The following is a 13,420-nucleotide window of genomic DNA, read 5'->3' as shown; positions in this document are numbered from 1 at the left end:
TTTTATGGCTTCTGAGTTTATCTTGATATAAAATACCTTTCTAGCTCTTAGATTACATATTTAAGCCTTTAATTCATCTAAAAGTTATTTTGGAAAATGATGAAAATAGACGTCCAACTTCATTTTGTCTCAGTTTGCCAGCATCCTCTATGAAATGCATCTTTTTCTCACTATACTAAAAATTACCAAGAGGTGGATGTTTATCCAGATCACTGACATTCATGCAGGGAAGTATTCCCACTAACAATATTTACCTCATGCCCAGAATGCTCAAAGATATGTATCTTCTGAAAAACAGACATGGTATCACCCCCCAAATGGTTCTGCACTGTCCTCAAACTAGAGATCCACCCCATGTGGCCCCTCCACCCTCTCCTGCATCACTCAGCACTACTCCTACCTCCCGTCTGCACTCCCACCACATCCCTTCTTCCAGGTCCTCATGCTAGCTCGTCCCTCCTGTCAGCTCCTCCCAGAGGCCGCATCTGCAGGGGAAGCTGACCTGTTCTCCCCGCCCTCACTGGAGCCCGGCCTCCTCCCACTTGATTATAGATTCATATATCTATTTAGAAAACTCTAAAATAAACATAACAAAGAGTGGTTGTCTCTGGGAAGTGCCATGTCTTTTCCAATTTATTTGTGTTGACAATGTTGGAATATTTTAACTGTGGGCATATATTACTTTTGTAATTAGGGAAAATGTGTTTCTTTTTAAGTGTCATCCAAACTGAAACCTGATCACTACAAACAACGTCAACAGTTCTCAATTCATCAAAGTGCACACAAACTTGAGGTGGACCTCCAGAAGAGGTGGCCAGTGAGAATGGTGCCAACACCCTGTACCCCTTGATGAACGGTCGGAATCCAGGAAGCAAATCCAAACTCTGTTTACTTGACAGCCAAATGCTGAAGACTAGATTCATTCGACTAATAGTTCTTAAGTTTATTTTTACAAATTAGTTCCAGGACTACACAATGCACAAAACAGTAAACATTCTCATGCACTCACCTTGACATTCCCAACTGTTCCTTAATTCTGGTTTCTGAGTACATGTTCTCCCTGATGCTACCTCATTCTGCAGCCAAAACCAGTACTTTTAAATATTTCTCATTCTGATAGAAAAAATCCAACTACACTCTCTACCCTGAAAGCAAGACCTACTCGGAAATTGACAGGGTTTTCTGCACTTCTCAAAAGATGGGAAATTAAGAGTTAATATTATTTAACAATTTTTGTACGAGGCGCTGACTTGTACCACGTGGTGCCCTCTATCTACAGAGACTAAAACAACTACACAAACAGCTCTGAGGAGAACCAACATTTCAATAGGGACTCTGACATCAGATCAGTTTTACTTTAAACTTTTCTCCCCTTTCTTTCTAGGCTGCTTTGAAATTTCTCAAATGAAGGAGTAAATTACACCTATTTAAATAGGTAATAAACTATACCCACAGCACGCACATATTCTGTGTGTGGAGTTTAAACTGCAACATTTTTGGAGAACAATCACACACTGTCATCAAAAACTTTAAAACTGTTCATGCTATTTTTCCTAGTAATTCCAATTCTAGAAACTCAACTTACAGGAAATAATTGGGTATCTTCAGAAGGTATGTATTCTCCTCGTAGCATTTTTTTTTTACAATGGGAAAAACCTTGACATCTTATAACATGGGTTTAGTTAAATATAAATACTCTGTGGTATGATATGACATGAAAAACGACTATATATATATATTTTTAAAGGACATATAGAGAGCAGTCCGCTAAAATTAAGCACACTAAGAGCAAGGACTTCGTTCTGCTCACGGCTTTGCTCCTCTGTTCCTTGCACTTACAAACGCCTGGCCACCGTAGCCCCTCAAACCTCACGCGTGCTCATCAGTAACAGACCCCTGGGGCTCTCACTGGGTGCATATCACTGGCCAAGTGTGATTCCAGAATTCAGGGATTTATAAAACACAATATGGCCCCCAAATATAAGCCAACTACTTGCTCTGGTGCTCCACCCAAAAAACAGGAATCCTCTCCAAAGTTGGCCTTTTTAAAAGGATTTCCAAGGGTAATTTTGACTATATAGAAATGCTGCCTTTGAAGGTAACTTCTGAGGACTTCCCTGGTGGCGCAGTGGTTAGGAATCCGCCTGCCAGTGCAGGGGGACACAGGTTTGAGCCCTTGTCCGGGAAGATCCCACATGCTGCAGAACAACTGAGCCCACGAGCCACAACTACTGAAGCCCACACACCTAGAGCCCGCGAGTCGCAAGAGAAGCCACCGCACTGAGAAGCCCGCGCACCATGATGAAGAGTAGCCCCTGCTCACCGCAACTAGAGAAAACATGAGCACAGCAACGGAGACACAACACAGCCACAAATAAAAATAAATAAAATAAATAAATTTATTAAAAGAAAAAAAACAGAAAGTAACTTCAGAACCCAGCCTTCCCACCTCCACATACAATGCAACTCTACTGCATGCCATGGCGATAATCCCAGACAAATCTAGATGAATATGCAGAGTCTCTTTGTTTTTATTCCACGTATTGTCTAATATCTCCACCATTAGCAAATGTTGCTTTTGCAATAAGAAAAAAGCTCTACCTGATTTTTTTAATAGCTCAAAATAGTCCTTTCTACATTTATCACAGAGATGCTAGATCTGGACTTGACCTAAGACAACACTACTCCTATAGTATATTATCTGTCAGTAAGTTTACTCATGCAGCCCATTATTTATTTTATCCTTCTGCCCTATGCTATTGTAAACAAATTCTTAATTAATAAACACACAGCTCAAGCTATATATCTTTTCAACAAGAATAAGGCAATTTTCTATTTCTGTTAAGATTCACTTAGATTTGTATGAAATAGAAAAAAATTTAAGTTCTTTATTAACATACAAATATTTCTTTAAAAATCCAAAATAAGGTACCTGAACATCATAGAGCGCTACAATGTTTTCATGCTGAAGTTCCTGTTAAGAAAATCGAGAATTCAAAATATTTGTATTTATTCTAATAATTATAATATTTCAATACACAAATAAAATTAAGTATACACACACATATATATCCATTTATACTACTTCTAGTATACCATACTTCTGTTACTAGATTAAAACAATTCAGTCTACTGAAGAATAAAAACAAATGTGCCCGATCAAACTTTACTTGGGGCCTAAATATTTTTTTACTGTCCTAATTTTTTAGACTCTTAACAAGGTGAGTACTCTCATTTACAAAATAAAGGTCAGAGTTAGTATGACCACATACTTTCTGCTAGTCTTTCAGATTTAATATACAACAAGAAAGGCATAAAATTCCAAAGTGCTTTTAAAAAGCACCATTTGCCTAAAAGAACACGAAGTATACTTCAACAAGCTATAATTCTTACCAAAGAGCTGTCCAGAGAATAGTAGTTCTGATGAATGTTAGATGAAGGTTCCATGTTTATATTACTTTGGGAAACACTGGGTTAAACACACCTAAATTGGTCTCTTCATTGTATAATTTTTTTCGACTTTCTTTAATGAGTCAAGTGCTTTGTCACTCTCCAAGAAGTATTTAGTAAACAGGATTTTCCACACTTATTTGACCACGAACTCTTTTTTTCCCTCAAAGCATCCCACTTGGATAACAGTGCTTGTGAGTGATCTAAAAAGACCACTTTAAATAAATAAATAAAAATAAAAAGACCACTTCCAAGGAAAGTAACTTTGTTCAATTTATAAGGAAGAAAGATTGCAACTGCCCCCATTTCTCCCCCCCCCCAAAAAATTAACTATAACATGAAAGGAATCAGCAGAAGAGATAAATAATGTGTAAGAGGGACCTGCCTCTTCTCAAACAATAAGGCAATAACTAAGGGAAAGAAAGGATGAGAAGCTAAAAGCAGTTTTCATCTAATCCCTCTAAGCATTGGCCAAGAGCCACAAACATCTATTCTTAAAAACAGCTTCCCAGTACTCAATGTTTCAAAAAATTGAGCATGCAAAAAATGAAAGCGACAGGTGAACATTCTCAAACTTGGGGCCAACTACCAAAATTGCAAAGGATGTCATCATGTATCCATTTAAGTTTTAATCTAGTATGAAATATCACATAAAGAAACATACCTTTAAGATTTTAATTTCCTTCCCAAGCAGTATTTGTGATTTTGACAAGTTCTTTTTATTAATACTTTTAATAGCTACCTCCCAATCAGTTTTCTGGAAAGAAAACACAGTTACTCCTGCAAATTATTCCACAGAAACAATGCAACAGCAAAAAAAAAAATCTATAAGCATAACGATGTTTTTAGCAAATTCATGTAACAGCACTGAGAAGAAAAATAGAAAAGAACCCGAATCTCTAACAGGAAAATTATTTTATAAATTAAAGGTGTAGCAAGTTAATGTCCTACAAGATAGCCAGTAAAAATAAATATGAAGACCACGTAGTAACAAGCATTAAGTGAAAAAAGGACACAGTTTATTTACAACTATTTAAAAGTTATGGAGGATAACCTCGGAGGTGGTATAGTTAACTGAAAACAGGATTTGACAGCTAGGTAGGATTAAACGTGTTTTCGCTATTTTTTTTCCCTTGAGTTTTAAGTTACTCTCATGATAAAGTCAGTAGTATTTATTACTTTATCGGCTAAGCAACCAGGCCATCCCTTTGGACCTGCCCCTTGCCCCAAGCCTTCTAGGATTATTTCCACTCCCGAGGTGCCTTTCCAAATTCTTTAGATCCTAAAACCTGCTGGGGGCCTGTTTGCGAAACAGCAGAAGCTTTAAAAAAAAAAAAAAAAAAGCTAAGCCCGCTTACGGGTCGATTTGGGTCTCCCCGCGCCCCGCCCAGCCCCGGGGACTGAGGCCGGTGGGGCCGTCCGGGCCCCGCGTGGGGAAAGGCGACACCGAGTCGGGGAAGCCCCGGGCTCGCGGACCGCCGGCCGGTTTTCCGCTGGGTCTGCAATTATTGGCCACCGGGGAGGGTCCGTGCGCTGCCGGCGCGGCCCCGCCGCCGCCCCCTCGCACCCGCCGCGACCGCGCCTCAGGCGCCGCCGGCCGCCCGGCCCGGCCGGCGGGGCTCACCTGGCGGTGCCGCCCCCGGAAGACCACAGCAAAGGCCCCGTGTCCCACGAGGTCCCGCTTGCTGTACTCGAAGTCGCCCACCACCTCCATGGCCGCGCCCCGGGGTCGGCGCGGGCGGGCGGGCGGGCGGCGATCAGCACCGCGGGCCCGCCGGCCCCGAGCGCGCCCGCCGGCCGCCGAGCTGGGGCAGCCGAGGCCCCGGGCCCGAGCCGGCGCTCATGCCTAGAGGCCGGGCGGAAACGGGGAGGCGCCGCGCAGGGCCGGGGTCAGCGAGGCCTGGCCCGGCCCCGGCCGCTCCTCATGCCGGCCACCGCCGGCCGCGGGCTCCCTGGCGAAGCGGGCCCCCTGACGAAGCGGGCTCCCTGGCGAAGCGGGCTCGGCGCTGCCGGGCAGGGGCGCCGCCGCCTCCGTCACTGGGCGTCCCCGGGGCCGCGCGCGCGCCCGGGAGAGGTGCAGGCCCCGGCGCCCCTCATCCCCGCCCTTCGGCGCCTCGGTCTCCCCGCGGGCACTGCTCAGCGCCGGCCGCCGCCCTTCGCCGGCCCGGCCCAATACCCTACCGCCCAGCCCCGCAGCGACCCCACACGCGCGCGTCGGCCGCTCCGCGCCGACTGCCGGCCCTCCGCGACGTCAGCGCATCTTCTTTGCCGCAGCCCTCGGCGCGGCAGGCGCGCTCCCTCCGCCGGGAAAATGAGTGCCCAGCTGCTGATGGAGGCGGGAGGGAGCGCGCGAGCCTGCGCGCCGCGGGCTGGATCCGCTAGGAGGCGGGCTTCGGGGAAGCGGGTCGCCAACACCGGCTGCGGGAGGGACAAGGGCATCCCTGTGCAGAGTGGACCCCGGGCCTGCGGTGAGGGCAAGGGAGCATCTCCCAGAGCCCGGCCTTTCCCGCGCCCTCCAAAGCCAGGGGTCACGCTGCCAAGTCCCAACCCTTCTGCGTTTACTGCTCAGGGTCCCTCACGACGTCGTGTAGGGCAGGGATCCTGCACTTCTTGGAGTCGCTTGGCTTCTATGAGAAGCTGATGACAGCTCAGGACCATCCTCCCCGAGAATTGCCAATGCTCGCAGACTCAGTTTTGCATTCTTTCAAGGTTCTAGTGAGAACGCTTGATTCCCACCTCCGGTGTCCAGCCGGTGTGACCTCAGACTTACCTTAAATCACATAAGGGAGTTTTCTTTTCCACCCGATTATTAACGTTCAAGCGACAAGGAACTTATTTGTCACCTTTCCCTCAGAGGTGTCTTAACGAAATCATTTTATAAACCACGTGCTTGAGAACGTCAGAAATCTCAGGTCCTATCATGCACTGTATGTTCACTGGTTTAACGTATTTGCTCTCAGGTTATCCCTCACCTCCAGAGCTACATTTCCCACCCCAGGCCCATCCCTGCACAATGACCTCTGAAGGCAGGGACCCTGAGAACCTCCAACCTTGAGGCAGTCAGCAGAGAAAATCTCCGGAGAGGAACTGGCCCCTTCCTGAAACCCTTAAAATATGGGGTCTTGGGTTTATGCTCCCAACTGTGCACACCTACCTAATTCCCTCCCTACTTCAAAATCTGGCCCAGGTGCATGTTAGGCCCTGTGAAAGTCTGCAGCCTTCAAAAATTAAGAGCAAATGAAGCAAGTTTGCACATACACACAAAAATTCATGTGGAGATGATTCCTTACCTCTTTGAAAGATTCTCTATCTTCCTTTCTCTTTAAACATGAGTATTTAAATAGGATATAAGATTCAATGTGCCAAAATTCACTGAAAAGTAGTTCTCTGGGATAAATATCTTACAGGCTGTAGGACCCTGGACCAGCCACTTCATGTCCCCTGCCTAGGTTTCCTCATCTGTAAAGTGAAGATATAACATCAACATATACCTTCACTGGGTTGTTAAGAGGATTGAAGGACTGAAATGTGAAAAGAGCTTGGAAGATTGCCTGGTTCTACAAAGCACTATTTCAGTGTGTGTTGGGTAAGTAAAGTGAGATCAAAGCTGGCCATAGGCAACCCTTCCCCGACCCCGGCCCAGTGCTGGGGTCTCCCCCTTCCCTCCTCTGTCCAGTCCGCAGGCGGTGCTTAGGTGAACAGAATGCAAGCTTTGCAGTTCTAGGGATGGACTGTTACACCTTTGTAAGAGCTGTTTATCTAACTGTCACCTGGAGAATTCACTTCCTATAAACTTTCTGTGAAGAATCAATGGGTATAAAATTTTTGGACAGCAGGGAAGCAATGGGGAGGGCTAACACACCTGGACCAAGGCTGGCAGCCTTTCCCGTGCAGTGCCTGACAACAGCCAACATTCCATGGAGCAGAGGGCGAGCTGCCCAGGCTGTCCCGAGGTGCCCAAGCTGCTAGTTTCAGGATCTGTCGCTGAGGTGCCTCGTGGGCCTCAGCACCCTCCGGGAGCAGTGCTTCGACCTTCCTGCTGGTCACCTCACCATCCAGGTGAGGACAGGTGTATCCTCTGTCAGCTGAGCCAGTGCATGAGACATCATTCATAACTCAGCCCTGTTCACATGGTTGCATCCACTAGGAATTGAAGTTAATTGAAGCTAATAATCAATATACAATTTTGAGCTGTTTATATTTAATATCATTAAAATTATATCCCCACAGTAGGACCTTATGGAGATGTTTTAAAGAAGCCACTAGAAGCCCTTAATTCAGACCTGCATCCCATCCCGTACACACAGGCTAAACAGGGGCCCCAGGAACACACCATTGCTTTAAAAAATAAAGTATGCAGCATGCACAGAAGGATTTCTGACCTCAGGGCTCACTACCGAGGAGAAGTGGGGGGAGGCATGTGGGGTGGGAGAGCTTTGCTAAGGAGATGTTTAGTTAGGACTATGTCGATAAGCACATAACCAACATCAAATGTGATAAAGCAAAAAAATAAAAGAGGAATGTAGATAAAGATACCAGTGTAGCTCTCGGGTTCCCAGCAGAGCCTGGGACTGGAGGAGGAGTCTGCTTCTTTGTTCCTTCCCCTCAGGGCTCCGTGGACAGGGCAGAAGAGCAGAGAGCCAGTAGCCAGCAGTCTCAACCCCAAATTCTTCAGAAAGGGATTCTGATCAGCCCCGCTTAGGAGAGGTGCACTGAGCAATCATCTCAAGCCAGGGACTGGAGTTGAGGGGGGCAGGTCGAGTTGTCCAAGGCTGTGGGTACTGCAGGGAGGGTGGAGAAGCAGGGGCTGGGTGGGTAACTCAGGAAGGGTGACCGGGGGGCAAATTTAGGTTTTAATCAGGAATGCAAGCAAGGGAGATTTTTACTTTACTTCTGAAAGCATGCAAAGTTGCCAATCTGATTCACTTTCATTGTTCTTTGTTCTAGTAACTGTGTGTGTATATGTGTGTGTGTGTGTGTGTGTGTAAACATGCCTTTGACAAACTATTGAAATGTTTCAGTTAGTAAATTGTGTAATAGTAACCGCAGTGAGAAGTGAAATCACTTACTAATAAAAATTCTAACATAAACTTAGTTGATCAGCCAAATGCCACGGGATGCTATGACGGTAAAAGGACCTCCAGTGACAAGTAAATGTGACCAGTGTTCACGGCCCCATCTCCCAGGCAGGCAGGCGTTCTGAGATCAGGAGAATCACCAGTTAATTATGCTCTTCAAATCGCATCATTGCTGTTTGCTTCTATTTTCGTTCTATTGTCTCTACTTTGATCATACTGCTGATGCTTTGAAATTCTTGGGACCGTTAGTGTGCAGAGCTTTGTTGTTTATACGTGTACGATTTTAGAGTAAAATATGGCAATAAGCACATAAAGTGAAGAGACAACAAAGTTTGGATACATTTCTTAAAGCTTTTAGAAAATATAACCACAAATCTTCTGAATCATAAACACAAATCTTCTGGAATGATATGAAAAATAGACTTCAGCCAGGAATTTTCTTTTTTTTTTTAATAAATTTATTTATTTTTGGCTGCATTGGGTCCTCATTGCTGAGCGTGGGCTTTCTCTAGTTGCGGTGAGCGGGGGCTACTCTTCGTTGCGGTGCGCGGGCTCCTCGTTGCGGTGGCTTCTCTTGTTGCGAAGCATGGGCTCTAGGTGCGCGGGCTTCAGTAGTTGTGGCTCGCAGGCTCTAGAGCACAGGCTCAGTAGTTGTGGCGCGCGGGCTCAGTTGCTCCGCGGCATATGGGATATTCCCAGACCAGGGCTCGAACCTGTTCTCTGCACTGGCAGGCGGATTCATAACCACTGCACCACCAGGGAAGTCCCAGCCTGAATTTTCTGGTACTATGATAACATGGCAACAGCAAGGAGCATGTTTCTTTTCTTTTCTTTTTTTTTTTTTTGGCCACACCACACAGCCTGTGGGATCTTGGTTCCCCAACCAGGGATCGAACCCGGGCCCCAGGCAGTGAAAGTACAATACAGTCTGTACTGGACTGCCAGGGAATTCCCAGGAGCATCTTTCTATATTGTGCAAGAATCAATATAAAATTTTCATTTCTAAAATGAAAAACAATTTGATTATTTCAACCAAAAATTTGAGCAGCTTATATTTGCTATTGCTATAACTGTTAGACCCAAACAGTGCTCAAAACTTGAATTATTAAGTTAAAACGCTAAGCATTTATTTCACAGGAATGGCTATACTGTTCTGTTAACGCTAATGGTTGGAATAAAGAATATTTTCAAACATCACAAGGATAAATTTCAGAAAACATCATGAGTCCATTGTCCAAATAAAGCATCTGAAATATTAAAACTCCTAAAGGAAATACTTGATTGATGTGACAATAAAGGAAATGAAAAAGTTTTAACTTTGAAACAATTTTATTCAGAAACTTTTATTTTTGGCCATGCCCTGCAGCTTGCAGGATCTTAGTTCCCCAAACCAAGAATCGAACCCAGGCCCTTGGCAGTGAAAGTACGGAGTCCTAACCACTGGACCACCAAGGAATTCCCTCAAAACCTTCTTAAACAGGGCTTCCCTGGTGACGCAGTGGTTGAGAGTCCGCCTGACGATGCAGGGGACACGGGTTCGTGCCCCGGTCCGGGAAGATCCCACGTGCCGTGGAGCGGCTGGGCCCGTGAGCCATGGCCGCTGAGCCTGCGCGTCCGGAGCCTGTGCTCCGCAACGGGAGAGGCCACAACAGTGAGAGGGCCGCGTACCGCAAAAAAAAACAAAAAAAAACAACTTCTTAAACAGAATCTACTTTGTGGTTTAAAAAGAATAACACGTCTTCAACCATGATGGATCTACTACAACTTTAGACAAGAATAAGATCAACATCAATGTGTAATTGCAGCCTAGGTTTTTGCTCCCTCTTGTAAATCACATACCTGCTGAAAGGAGAAAACAGCTGTCCCAGCTGGGTTCTGCAGAAACAGATGCTGACCTGCAGTTGGAATGGAGATGCTCATTAGGGATTGACACCAGTGACAGGAAGGACAGGGACAGGAAGGACATCAGTGACTGGCACAGGGAGAACCCTGATGCAGGCTTGACCACGCCTGGGCCACCCCAGCAGAAAGCTCTGGAGTTGAGCCCAAAAAGCCCAGCTCACCCATCACCTGCCAGGGCTGCCCTGGAGGGCATGACCCCAGGTGGCCAGGCTGCTCTCAGGCTGAGGTCCTGGAGGAGCAGACAACTGGGGACTGACAGTCCTTCCCCAGCTGGACAGCACGTCCTTCCTCCCAGGGGAGTCTGGGTGGCGCATCTCCTAGGCGACCACAGACTACAACTTTGGAAAACGTATGAGTCAGGCTGTAAAGTTTCTATCGTTATCAACGACAAGTTTCACAGACAAGTAGTTTTGCTTTGCTTTGTTTTTAAAGAGAAATACAGTTTATCTTGGAAATGTTCAGAGCACCGCTGTGCTCTGTTCGTCTGTCTGTCTGTCTGCCCACACGTCCCAGGCTGCTGGCATGGGCCCAGGAACGGGCCTCCGGCTGAACTCCCAGAAGGCTGATTCCAGGGCTGCTCACAGGTCCAGACACAGATTAAACAACAAGATACTATTTATTAAGGCTTTAAGCCTCATCCCTGAACTTGGATGGGATGAAGATTTGGAGAGAGGTTGGAGGAGACAGAAAACAAACCCAGATCCTGCAAGCTCACCACGTAGCCAAGGTTTTAGGCTTCCTGAGGGAACCCAGGGCTGGAGGCCAAGCTGCGGGAAGCGCGTGTTCCTGGGAGGTTCTGAGTTCTGGGCAGGGTGAGAGCTGCCCTGTGTGTGTGTGTTTATGGGAGCAGGGCTGGAAGGTGGGCGGGGTCCACTGTTACTTTGGTTCACGTCTTCAACTACAGTAAGTCCCCTACATACGAACTTTCAAAGTTGCAACTTTCAAAGATGCGAACGTGTGTTCGTGTGTCCAATCACATTACGTTAGTTCACGTCTGGTGTACATTTTCACGTGCAGGAATCCTCTACAAGTGGTTGTGCTTTTGTGTACTTTACTGTGCAGTACTGTATAGAGTACAGTACTAGTAAAAGATAGAAGTGTTCATTTCTTTGGTACTAGTGCAGAACTTAGAATAAACTATTTCTTTAAAAATTATATTTAAAGCCATAAAATAATTTCACTCTGAAGAATTTTTTTTAACATCTTTACTGGAGTATAATTGCTTTACGATGCTGTGTCAGTTTCTGCTGTATAACAACGGGAATCAGCTACATGCATACATATATCCCCATATCCCCTCCCTCTTGTGTCTCCCTCCCACTCTCCCTATCCTACCCCTCTAGGAGGTCACAAAGCACGGAGCTGATCTCCCTGTGCTATGCGGCTGCTTCCCACTAGCTACCTATTTTACATTTGGTAGTGTATATATGTCCATGTTACTCTCTCACTTCGTCCCAGCTTACCCTTCCCCCTCCCCTTGTCCTCAAGTCCATTCCCTACGTCTGCGTCTTTATTCCTGTCCTGCCTCTGGGTTCATCAGACCCATTTTCACTCTGAAGAATTTTGAATAGGAATGTACTTTAGATGTTATAGATATTGATTGACAGATAAAAATCAGACATCATCTTTTTAATCCAATTACTTCACTGTGACCACATTTGTTAAAACTGAGATCAATATTATGTGTGGTCTTTATGATTTCTTTGGATCCCTAGAACCTATATTTATTTCAGCAGACACAATATACTGGTGCACAAAGTATTATAAACCTATTACAGTACAGTACCATATAGCCGATTGTGTTAGTCAGGTACCTAGGCTAACTTTGTTGGACTTACGAACAAATTGGACTTAACAAACGTGCTCTTGGAACAGAACCCCTTTCGAATGTAGGGGACCTACTGCGTCTCCCTTCTGTCTGCATGCTCATCTCACCGTTCCCAACCCAGCCCGAGTTTGGTTCCCTGGCGCTGAGAACTGGTCCTCTGCTGGTCCCCTCCCCTCACAATCCACCTGCCCACTGTCTCCAGTCAGGGTTAGCTCCCCTCCGGCCCCACCCACACCCCATGCCTCGCCCATCACACTGACTGCACCCAAGAGGGCTGCGCTGGGAAACCAGGCCTCATCACTCAGTAACTTAGGGCCCAAGGGGGTGATGTGAGTGGGGTCCCACCACCCCAAGACCAGGCCCTTCCTCCCCTGGAGGAGGCTGGATAGGGGATGGGGAAAGGGTTGCGGGGGGCGGTAACCAGTCCAGAGGGCCACAATCCTCCAGAAAACTCCTACAAAGGAGTCTCAGACAACCAGCAAACAAGGGCCCCAACCATTTCCAGCCCCATCATTTTTCTCTCTGCACAATGAGCCGGCCATCCTCCATCATCTCCTCTTCCTTAATAGTCTGGGAGTGGGGACCCGAGGGTTCAGGCCAGGGGCAGACCGCACCTGTAGCTGTGACTCCATCTCCGCTGGGGGTCCACATCACCCTCACCCTGGTCAGTCTCTCTGGCGGGCCTACGCTCTGAGGCTCTGACCCTGCACTTCCTTTGGGAGATGGGGAGCCCACTTCCCTCCGAGCAGCCCCATCACCCTCTGGAGGTGGTGGGACTGGTCTGCAGAGGCTGGCTCGCCATCCTCCCCAACCACACCACACTCCTTGGTCGTGAGCTCCCGAGGGAGTTTTCTGTCTCATCTAGCTCCAAGTCAGTTGCTGGGTCCACGACGTTGGTGGGTGAAGGTCCAAACAGTGAGCCTTTTATTCGCGGAGGTGCTCACTGTGGAAGAAGCACTCCTCCACTGCACACCCCCACCACGTGGCCTTCCCCTGGCTCTGCGGGCCCCCAAGGCATTCTCCACCCGGATCTGCAAGGCCCGCCAGGCTTCTAGCGCCGTGCAGTCACTAGTTCCCAGAGTGCTCACCAATTTTCCCCATCTGGCTGTAGGCCCCACAAACAAGTAATACAGTTGTCCCTCCGTATCCATGGCGGATTGGT

At 46.9% G+C, this 13,420-nt stretch overlaps 1 protein-coding gene and 1 pseudogene across 8 annotated transcripts in view; both read right to left on the bottom strand.

The window, feature by feature from the left end:
* Positions 1-5,687, bottom strand: part of ULK2 (unc-51 like autophagy activating kinase 2) — a 65,544-nt gene extending 59,857 nt beyond the window's left edge. For 3 of the 8 annotated variants that reach the window (XM_027131147.1, XM_027131146.1, XM_027131151.1), the window contains exons 1-3: positions 5,075-5,686; positions 4,115-4,207; positions 2,933-2,974 (exon numbers count right to left, since the gene is read on the bottom strand). In XM_027131147.1, coding sequence (XP_026986948.1) covers positions 2,933-2,974; positions 4,115-4,207; positions 5,075-5,164 — 225 coding nt within the window. In that variant the 5' untranslated portion in view covers positions 5,165-5,686. Of the gene's footprint in view, positions 1-2,932; positions 2,975-4,114; positions 4,208-5,074 lie in introns of those variants that run through there. The other 5 variants (XM_027131150.1, XM_027131153.1, XM_027131149.1 and 2 more) reach the window with 4 other exon arrangements.
* A 7,081-nt stretch (positions 5,688-12,768) lies between these two features.
* LOC113633062 (pre-rRNA-processing protein TSR2 homolog pseudogene) lies at positions 12,769-13,119 on the bottom strand (annotated as a pseudogene).
* Between the last annotated feature and the right edge of the window lie 301 nt (positions 13,120-13,420).

This window comes from Aethalodelphis obliquidens, unplaced genomic scaffold, assembly GCF_003676395.1.
Source record: "Aethalodelphis obliquidens isolate GAN/ISIS:26980383/991018 unplaced genomic scaffold, ASM367639v1 scaffold38, whole genome shotgun sequence".
NCBI classification, from domain to species: Eukaryota; Metazoa; Chordata; class Mammalia; order Artiodactyla; family Delphinidae; genus Aethalodelphis; species Aethalodelphis obliquidens.
The sequence above is the reverse complement of the archived record's forward strand: the minus strand, read 5'-3'. Positions and strand labels throughout refer to the sequence as shown.